The sequence below is a fragment of the Pelophylax lessonae genome, assembly GCF_965119305.1.
Source record: "Pelophylax lessonae genome assembly, chromosome: 9".
Classification (NCBI taxonomy): domain Eukaryota; kingdom Metazoa; phylum Chordata; class Amphibia; order Anura; family Ranidae; genus Pelophylax; species Pelophylax lessonae.
The window spans coordinates 129,219,638-129,230,371 of NC_138776.1; the positions used below are offsets into that span (position 1 = coordinate 129,219,638).

At 39.3% G+C, this 10,734-nt stretch overlaps 1 protein-coding gene across 1 annotated transcript in view; it reads left to right on the forward strand.

Annotated features, from left to right (window-relative positions):
• Window positions 1–9,059, forward strand: part of RPP30 (ribonuclease P/MRP subunit p30) — a 74,011-nt gene extending 64,952 nt beyond the window's left edge. Inside the window, exons 9-12 of the mRNA XM_082269312.1 lie at window positions 3,540–3,569; window positions 3,913–3,950; window positions 6,078–6,157; window positions 8,899–9,059. Of these exons, the coding sequence (XP_082125438.1) occupies window positions 3,540–3,569; window positions 3,913–3,950; window positions 6,078–6,157; window positions 8,899–9,008 (258 nt within the window). The 3' untranslated portion in view covers window positions 9,009–9,059. The remainder of the gene's footprint in view (window positions 1–3,539; window positions 3,570–3,912; window positions 3,951–6,077; window positions 6,158–8,898) is intronic.
• Window positions 9,060–10,734: the final 1,675 nt, after the last annotated feature.

A 10,734-nucleotide genomic window follows, 5' to 3' on the forward strand; every position in this document is an offset into this window, starting at 1 on the left:
CTGCTTGCTGCCTGTAATGACTATGCACAGTACTCCTGCCTGCTGCCTGTAATGACTATGGACAGTATTTCTGCCTGCTGCCTGTCCGATTGCTTTTGCTGTCACGGACCACATCCCTGCCTTCTACCTGGATGCTCTCCTCTGTGGACCACTACTACAACCACAGGTAATCATTTATTTACCCTTTGCTCAGCAGAATATATTTTGGGGTGTAATTGGTATGTACATGCTATGTGTTAGAAATATGAAGGGCCTTCAAAAATGTAATAGGTTGTCAGGAAATTAGATGTAAAATGCATGCTCCTAGAACGTCTGAAGGTGTCTACTTGGATGTTGGGTCTCGGTTTATGGCCAGGCGGTGTAAAAGTCCCACACATATGGTATCGCCATACTCAGGAAGAGTGGCAGAATGTATTTTGGGGTGTCATTTTTGCTATGTACATGCTATGTGCTAGAAATATCCTATAAATTGACAACTTTGTGTAAAAAAAATAAGTTTTCTTTTTTTTTCCCACATTTTCCAAAAACTTGTGGAAAAAAATGACATGTTCAAAAGACTCACAATGCCTCATAGAATATACGTTGGAGTGTTTTCTTTCCAAAATGGGGTCATTTTGTGGGCAATTTCATTGTCTTGGTGCTCCAGGGCCTTCAAAAGTGTGATAGGTAGTCAGAACATTATGTGTGTAATTTATGCTCCTAGAATGCCTGGCGGTGCTACTTGGATGTTGAGTTTCGTTATGTGGCCAGGCTGTGTAAAAGTCTCACATATGTGGTATCGCCATACTCAGGAGGAGTGGCAGAATGTATTTTGAGGTGTCATTTTTGCTATGTACATGCTATGTGTTGGAAATATCTTATAATTGGACAACTTTGTGTAAAAAAAATGCGTTTTCATTTTTTTTCCACATTTTCCGAAAGATTCGGGAAAAAAATGACATGTTCAAAAGACTCATTATGCCTCATAGATTATACGTTGGGGTGTTTGCTTTCCAAAATGGGGTCATTTAGTGGTCTTTTTCAATGTGCTGGTGCTCCAGGGCCTTCAAAAGTGTAATAGGTGGTTGAGAAATGAAAAGTGTATTTTATGCTCCGAGAACGCCTGGAGGTGCTACTTCAATGTTGGACTTCTGTATGTGGCCTGACTGTAAAAAAGTCTCACACATGTGGTATCGCCATACTCAGGAGGAGTGGCAGAATGTATTTTGAGGTGTCATTTTTGCTATGTACATGCTATGTGTTGGAAATATCTTATAAATGGACAACTTTGTGAAAAAAAAATGCATTTTCATTTTTTTTCCACATTTTCCGAAAGATTCTGGAAAAAAATGACATGTTCAAAAGACTCATTATGCCTCATAGATTATACGTTGGGGTGTTTGCTTTCCAAAATGGGGTCATTTAGTGGGCTTTTTCAATGTGCTGGTGCTCCAGGGCCTTCAAAAGTGTTATAGGTGGTTGAGAAATGAAAAGTGTATTTTATGCTCCGAGAACGCCTGGAGGTGCTACTTCAATGTTGGACTTCTGTATGTGGCCTGGCTGTAAAAAAGTCTCACACATGTGGTATCGCCATACTCAGGAGGAGTGGCAGAATGTATTTTGAGGTGTCATTTTTGCTATGTACATGCTATGTGTTGGAAATATCTTATAAATGGACAACTTTGTGTAAAAAAAATAGGTTTTCATTTTTTTCCCACGTTTTCCAAAAACTGGTGGAAAAAAATGACATGTTCAAAAGACTCACAATGCCTCATAGAATATAAGTTGGAGTGTTTTCTTTCCAAAATGGGGTCATTTTGTGGGCAATTCCATTGTCCTGGCCAGTCAGGGCCTTCAAAAGTGTGATATGTAGTCAGAAAGTTATAAGTGTATTTATGCTCCTAGAACGCTTGAAGGAGCTCCCTGGACGTTGGGTCTCTGTATGTGGCCAGGCTGTGTAAAAGTCTCACACATGTGGTATTGCCATACTCAGGAGGAGTGGCAGAATGTATTTTGGGGTGTCATTTTTGCTGTGTACATGCTAGGTATTAGAAATAGTTTATAAATTGACAACTTTGTGGGAAAAAAAAGAAAAAACAATTTTTTTCTTCATTTTCCCAAGAATTGTGGGAAAAAATTAAAACTTAAAAAAACTCACCATGCCTCTTACTAAATACGTTGGACTGTCTACTTTCCAAAAAGGGGTCATTTGGGGGGTATTTGTACTGTTCTGACATTTTAGGGCCTCAAGAAAGGAGATAGGCCGTTAGTACATCAGGTGTGATCAATTTTCAGGAATTGGTACCATAGCTTCTAGACTCAATAACTTTCACACAGACTAAATAATATACACTAATATGGGTTATTTTTACTAGAGATAAGTAGCAGTATACATTTTGGCCAAAATGTATGAAGAAAAATTAATTTTTTGCAAAATTTTTTAATGGAAACTAAAAAAAAGTGTTTTTTTTGCAAAATTTTTGCTCTTTTTCTGCTTATATCACAAAAATTAAAAAACCCAGTTGTGATCAAATACCACCAAAAGAAAGCTCTATTTGTGTGAAAAAAATGATAAAAATTTTGTTTGGTTACAGTGTAGCATGACTGAGCAATTGTCATTCAAAGTGTGAGAACGCTGAAAGCTGAAAATTGGTCTGGGCGGGAAGGTGTTTAACTGCCCTGTATTAAAGTGGTTAAACATGTTTGCAAAAATGCAGCTTTAGGCGTGTTTTTGACACTGGTTTTTCAGAAGAACCCAGTGTGCATAAAGCCTAAAAGCTCAGGTGTGAGGGAAGACTGTGCAGCTGCTATGTCAGCAGCCTGTCATTGATTTTTATCAGCCTCCTTCTTGCATCTACACAGAACATCAGTCACTCTCAAGCATATAAACACATGTGAAGATGCCTCTGCACCCATGTAGCCTACTGATGCTGTCAGCCTCTCCAAGTCAATTTTCCATATTGTTCAGCAAGTTTACAATTTGTTAGTCCAGCTGCCTACATTGTGGTCTTTTTGAAGCATGCAAACACAAACTATGGCAAGGATATATTGACTTTGATCTCAAAGACATCTAGTGGGCGAGTCAGCCCACCAGTGTCCAGCCAAAACCTAAATGCCCGCTCTATATTCAGTAACTCTTTAAAGTTTTTTTTATCAATTTAGGCCAATATGTAGTCTGCCACATATTTTTGGTAAAAAAAAATCCTAATAAATGTGTATTGATTGGTTTGCATAAAAGTTATCGCGTCTACAAACTAGGGGAAAGATTTATGTCATTTCTATTTATTAATTTTTTTTTACTAGTAATGACGACGGTCAGCATAGTAAAACTATGGTGGCTGGTCGGTAAGTGGTTAAGCTTTGACATAAAAAAAAAAAAAAGCTGAAAGCTGATTCTATGCAGAGCAGATCCACCATTTTTTAATATAGTTAGCTTTTCCAAGGGACACGTATACATTCCCAGCTCCCTCTTTATCCTTAGTGGTAGCTTTTATTTGATTTAATCTGCTTTGTATTGTCTGCACATAGATCATTTTGTTTTTTGTTTTTTTTTCATGTAGAACATTATTATTTCAAGTGGTGCAGAAAGGGTAAGTTCTTTCCTCCTCCTTTTTGTCTCAATTCCCAGCGATAGACCTATCTTAAGCAAAAGTAGACAAGGGTTGAAATTACATTTTATATTATTTGGCTGCATTGACCCTGTTTCCCAGTCATGGGGAATATATAAAACATAATATAAGTGATAACCTAGTGATTGTGTATGTAACTGTGCATGTGTACATATACTGAAGATATAGATATTGTAAAATATGAAGAGGCCAAGTTCCTGAAGGCAAAATATGTATGCCTAGCTATGGTATTTCTGTATCCTTCTAAAAACCTTCCCAAAAAGTGAATGCTTTTTTGAGTTTTTCTTTTCTTTTTAAATTGCAGCCGCTTGAACTGAGAGGTCCGTATGATGTTTCCACATTGTATCCTTTTTAAAACTTTGAATGGATTACATTAATAAGGGTTTTGTGCCCAGAAAGTTCCATAAAATGAAAGCGGTATTAGACTCAAATCAAAAATGTAATTATTGCAGATTACCAATCCTTTAACCTCTTTACGACCAGGCAGCCGCTCCTGGGCAAACCGACGTAGCTATACGTCAGTCACGAGCAGGAGGCTCATCAGCGGGGAAGCCGATGCAGCAGGCAGGTGGCTCCGATTGCCGCCTGACACCCACAATCGTTCCCCGCTGAGAGAGAACGGTCAGCTGTTGTAAATACAGCCGACCGTACTTCTCCCTGGAATGACCATAGAGCCGATTTGATCCTTCTATATAGGATCACATGTCTCTATGGTCATTTCAGAAGCCACGCCCCCCTCAGTTAGAAACACTTCCCTAGGCTCACATTTAACCCATTGATCACCCATAGAGTTAACCCCTTCCCTGTCAATGGGACTATTACGGTAACACTGCATATTTTTAGCATTGATTACTGTAAAAATGTCACTGGTATCCCCAAAAGTGTCAAAAATGTCAGTTAGGGGTCCGATCTGTCTGCCGCAATGTCGCAAAAAATCGCAGATCCCTGCCATTACTAGTAAAAAAAAAAAAACAATAAAAATGACATAAATCTTTCCCTTAGTTAGTGGACGCAATAACTTGCGCATACCAATCAAAATACTATTATTGCGATTATTTATTTATTTTTTATACCATCAATATGTAGCAGAAAATAAATTGGCCTAAAATTTTAAATTTTGATTTTGATTTTTTTTTTTTTTGGGAATGTTATATAGCAGAATGTGAAAAATATATATAATTTTTTTGTCGCTCTTTTTTTCTTTATAGCGCCAAAAATAAAAATCGCAGAGGTGATCAAATACCACCAAAAGAAAGCTCTAAAAGGAAAAGGACATCAATTTTATTTAGGTACAGCGTCGCACGACCGCGCAATTGTCCGTTAAAGTAACGCAGTGCCGAATTGCAAAATATGGCCTGGTCATTAAGGGGGCAAATCCTTTCGGTCTTAAAGTGGTTAAATGTGGTGGCTGCATTTGTGTTCTCTTTTTTTTTTTTTTTTTAAACCCTCTGTTTTCACCTGGTGATTTGGCCAGTAACACACCACCTGTATTAGAGCGCCCCCACTTTTGATGGAGAGGCAACAGAGACACTTGCGGACCGCAGCATTGTCAGTCTGGGGGGAGAGGAGTGTAATGGGCCTTACACACTATAAGATTTTCTGAAGACTTTTTCCTTTAGATTTACCAAAACCATATAATATGAGGTCAAACCTAAACACTTTCAATTTGTATGCAATCTGGCAGGCCCTTTCACTACATAGAAAAGGTAAATCTGAAGGAAAAAGTCTTCAGAAAATCTTATAGTATGTATGGCCCTTTTAGATGTACTACCAGATTTAGATACTCTAAAAAAATTGAAGCTGAACTCCAGCTTCTACTTTATAAGCAGTGACCGTAACAGTTTTTTTTTTTTCCTTTTTTGGGATAACTGTTTTACATAAATGCAACTGCTCATTGTAAGCACCCCTGTCAAAGATTTGCATCAATGCTCTAACTGCTACATCTGCAACAGACTTGCTGGCAGGATCACCACATGAAAATATAAGAAAGGGAACCTAAAAAAATAAGAAAATTAATGCAGCTATAACATATAAGGATTGATGAGCTGCAATATGATTGTTTGCTTTTCGGTTTAATACTGCGTTAATCAATCTTGGAAGTATACATCTGCTCTAGCCTGAAGTTAAACCACATAGTTTTAATGAAGCCACCATGACTGTGTGATTCTCTGACTAGTGATTAGATCTGCATTATCAATGTGCAAGTATGCTTAAAAGTTAAAAACGGGGGGATGTGGGGCTTTATATGAGGCACATGATGCCGCGTACCTCCTTTGCTAATCATATGAAAAAGAGGGGGGTGCAAGTATGACTGTTTCCCATATGTAATGATATAGGAAGTTGTTTTTTTTGGAGATTTAGAATATTTGCTCATATATACCTGTGATTTCTATCAAATTACATTAAAACATGATACTAGAACGACAGGTATATCTCATTCTGTGTTAGAAATACTAAACATATTATCAGAGGTTTACTGTTTGGGTTATCTGAAGGACCTGCAAAGGCTGCCCTGTCTATCAATTGCCGATCTGCACTGCTGCATGGCGGTAAGTCTCTCTATACTTATTAAGAGGATCTCTTTCATCAAAGGTAAGGGTGGTTTTTTTTTTTTTTTTTTCACACAAGCAAATTTATTAGCACATTCACTATACAAAATGCCAATGAATGGCAGTATTGAATTGTTACGCATTAGTGCTGTAAAGCCTAATACAAAATGAGAGAAGAATAGTAGAATCGTTTTTACAGAGATTTTTAAGTTGAAATCTGCTTAATATTTTTGAAGTAAAATATTCCTAGATTTAACCTGATTTAGTCTTTCATGAATACTTGGCAAAGCGAGGTGTGTAGCTTTCAAACATCCTTAGGAGACTGTACCATCGTTAACCAGGTTTGAAAAGCCATATCCTTCCTCTTCTTTGCATCCTGTAAAAGCATATAGCTATAATAACAAATGATCTTTTTTCTAAGGCCTAAATTCATTGTAACACCATCATTTTGGAAATTCAGATACAATTATTGGTCTAGGATAAATTGGAAATTCAGATACAATGGTACAATGGTCTAGGATTTGGCAGTCTATGACATGCACATGTTGGACTTGTCTAAAGAGATGGCTTGGAACGAGTACAGTACTTGAATTTGAACGTACGAGAGCTATTTATAAATGGCTGTCCAAGTAACTATAGTCCCACATGATTCTCAACAACCCCCCCCCCCGCTAGAACATTAATCCGCGCCATTGGCTCCCGCTTCTGTCAATCGCAGCCAATGCACAAAGGAGGGAGCGGGGGGCAAGCCACGCTGTGTGTGAACGGATGCAAAACCACTGCACACAGCAGGTATGACATTTGTTTTTTTACAAACAAAAACAATCTGCCTTTAATTCCACTTTAAATTAAAACGTCAGGCTCCCTGCAAAAACAGCTTATTGGATTTGGAATAGAAAAAAATGTGGTTCAGTGGTTTAGTACCTTCTCAAAGCCAGGACAAAGATTGCAGTTTAGCTGCTCCAAAACGAAGAACATTAGGGTTGATCTGTGGGAATGCATTACAAGCAGGAACACAGAATCTGCTTGGGATGTAGCTGCGATTTTATGGACTTTTCCAGCAGTCCTTGCAGCTAACCTGCAAATACACTATATTGTCAAAGGTTTTGGGATGACTAATGGCATCCCATTCTTAGTCTCTAGGGTTTAATATTGAGTTGGCCCACCCTTTGCAGCTCTAACCGCTTCTACTCGTCTGGGAAGGCTGTCCACAAGGTTTAGGAGTGTGTCTATGGGAATGTTTGACCATTCTTCCAGAAGCGCATTTTTGAGCTCAGGGACTGATGTTGGACTAGAAGGCCTGGCTTGCAGCCTCTGCTCTAATTCATCCCAAAGGTGTTCTATCGGTTGTTTAGGCCAGTCAAGTTCCTCCACCCCAGCGGAGAGCCAGGCCTTTTTGTCCAACATCAGTGCCTAACCTTATAAATACACTTGTAGAAGAATGGTCAAACATTCTCATAGACACACTCCTAAACCTTGTGGACAGCCTTCCCAGAAGAGTTCAAGCTGTTATAGCTGCAAAGGGTGAGCCAACTCAATATTGCACCCTACAGACTAAGACTGGGATGGCATTCAAGGTAATGTGTGTGTAAAGGCGGGCGTCCCAATACTTTTGACAATATAGTGAAAGTGTGCATGGGTGTTCTGTTTGTGTCAATTGTTGGGAATGTGTTTTGATGTTCAAATGATCAGACTTATGGGCAAGAATTAACATGACGGAAAATGGGTGGTTCCAGCTTTTTCACTCAAAGACAAATGCAGCATTTTATCTAGGCTAAAAGGCATCAAAATGCCCTCATGCTCTGTGTGTGGACTCCGAGAGAGAGAGTGGTGTCTGAACCAGTGAACAGAAGGTAAGAATATTGACAGCTAGATTTATATAGCTATCGTTACTGTAGATCAGTGTTGGAGTGTATATTCGATATTTGGCAGGTAGACTGTGGCTCATTAGGCCCCTTTCACACACGGAGTCCGTCAGTTTTCCTCCGCGGGGGATCGATCCACCGATCCCCCGCTGAGCAGGCGGATGACAGCTGTGTCTCCACGCTGTGTGCGGAGACACAGCTGTCAGGTCCCCATGCATCTCTATGGGGGAATCGGATGGGAACGGACCGTCTGTCCTTTCTCATCCGATCCGCCAGACGGATGGAAAATAGGGTTTCCATCCATCCAGTTTTGACGGATCGGATGTCGACGGACATGTCTCCGCTGACATCCGATCCCCCATAGAGATGCATGGGGCGTCCAATCAGTTCCGCCAAAAAAACTGACAGGCGGATCTGAACGGACTTTCCGTGTGAAAGGGACCTTAGGCAGTTTTCTTATTTGCCTGGAATGTACCCTACTACTCGATCATTCGTGTAAAGATCAGACCTCTTTCTTTTTGACTTTATGAAGCAAATGTATGGAGATGTAGACAGATATGTCTGTTTTAAACCTGTAGTAATCGCATAGAACATTTGAATTAGGTCACCAATAGCAAAAGTGGCCCTGTGATGACCCTGTGCTCATATGGTCACACTGGCCAGGTTAAACCTAGTCTTTCTGTTAATCAGAAAGATATAGATTCAGCTGTAGCCTGTAGAGACCATGTCGCAAACAAATGAGATGGAGGGCTTTTATTCAATTATGGTGAATTTTCCACTATTTTCTAGTAATCTGCTGTCCTTAATTTTCATAAAGATGTTCCAACCTGGTAGGCACAGTACACAGCTCATTTAATTATGTGTTTTTAACTGCAGAGACCAGGAAGACTGCTTTTGGCATTACATACACCATGAAGAAACCTCAAGTTGTAGAAGATGAAGGATCAGCAGAAGAGCCAGTTTCCAAAAAAGCTAAAAAGGAATAACATTTTTTAGTGGGTAGTTTCCACTGTGTTAAAGACTAAGTTCACCTTGTTTAGGGGGTAACCTTTAACATGCTCCTAGTGACCCACCTCCTGCTGCCAGTGCTTTGTGACTAGGGCTGGGGGATCTTCGCCCCACCCCCCACCCCCCCACTCTGCTCCCGCTTTCATTATTGAAAAACCGCGCAGCCATGCGGGACTCCGCCCATCCGGCCATGTCCTTCATTCACAGTTTCCTGGTAATGAGTTAAGCCCCATACACACGCGTCGAAAATTGGCAGGGAATTTTCGGCCAACGTCCGATCTGCCGATTTTCGGCTTATTAGTATGATGCTTCCGACAACCGACTCCAGATTTTTTTCGGCCGAAAAGTCGGTGTGCAGGCTATAAAATTTTTCTTGGCCGTCCAAACACGGCCGATTTTCGTGCAGTCAGTACAGATTTCGATAGGGAAAAATCTGATGAGCAAGTCTGGGCATGCTCAGAGAAGAAAGAACACAAAGAAAGCAACCCAACACATGACATCACTTCTGAAGTAGAGTTTTGTTGGGTGAGAAAATTTGTGTGCAGTCTAGGCACATTCCAACCAACAAAACGTCCGACTTTTGTCCAGAGTGGTGATCGGTCGGCCGATAATCGTTGCGTGTTTACGGGGCTTTAGACTAGACTCTGCCCATTACGGGTGCAATGCCTTAAAGGCTGCAATGTAAAACAATAATAAGTGCACATTTTTTTTTTTACAAAGGGTGAAATTAGACCTTAAACTTTTTCAATTTTTTTTTTTCTTTTTTGGAACGTATATTTTCTGACAGATACAAAGTCTAATTGTTTAAAGAAAGACAGCTGAGAAGTTCAGAATAGTTTAACAAGTTTATTGTTGAACATTTGTACAGAATAGATCTTTTTTTTTTTCCTCTGAAACCATAAAACAATAATGGAATATTTGATATTTGTATTATTTTTGTTGTAATCTCAAATATTAAATCATTTTTTTAAAAAAATCCAGTTTGTCCCTTGGTGTATTTTTGTGGTTTCTCTCTTTCCAAAACCCAAGATAGATTATTCAGGAGCTCTGGAAATAAGTTATAATGCAGATCTTATTTCTGTATAGTTCTCAGTGTCCTGTTTAAGTGCACAGAACTCCTCAGTGAAATCATAGATCCTACTAAGGGTCAGTGACCACTGGGGATATGTGACAAGTACACTTGACGCCACAGTGACACAAAATTAGTTTTTGCTTCATTGTTTAGTAGTAATTCATCTTTTAAAATGCAGGAGAGCAGAGATTGTTGCAAGATAACTTCCACCAGGTGGTGATCTAGCACCACTGCTCATCCAGGAATTAAATCTTTCTCATGTTACATAACAGCTTATACATGTCTGCTTCACTAGCATATGATCTCAGTCATGTAGACTCTTGTCTCAGCTTCGCAGCCTTGCACAGTGCAATGCAAACGGGACAGTGTGCCCACACATTATATCATTACAGTAGGACTGTGATACGAGCAGAGTTAATTCATGAGATACAGTCTACATTAAGAATAAATAGGTTATGCAATATTACAAAGGATGGTCAGCATTTGTACCCTTGTTCCATTCCATGTCATTATATTGGTACATTATATAAAGATGTGCAGCATTTTTTTTTCTTCTTCATAATGTACTCAATAGAAAATGTACAGAAAATACAATACAAATGTATAAAAGAACAATCTATAGTACAACTTTC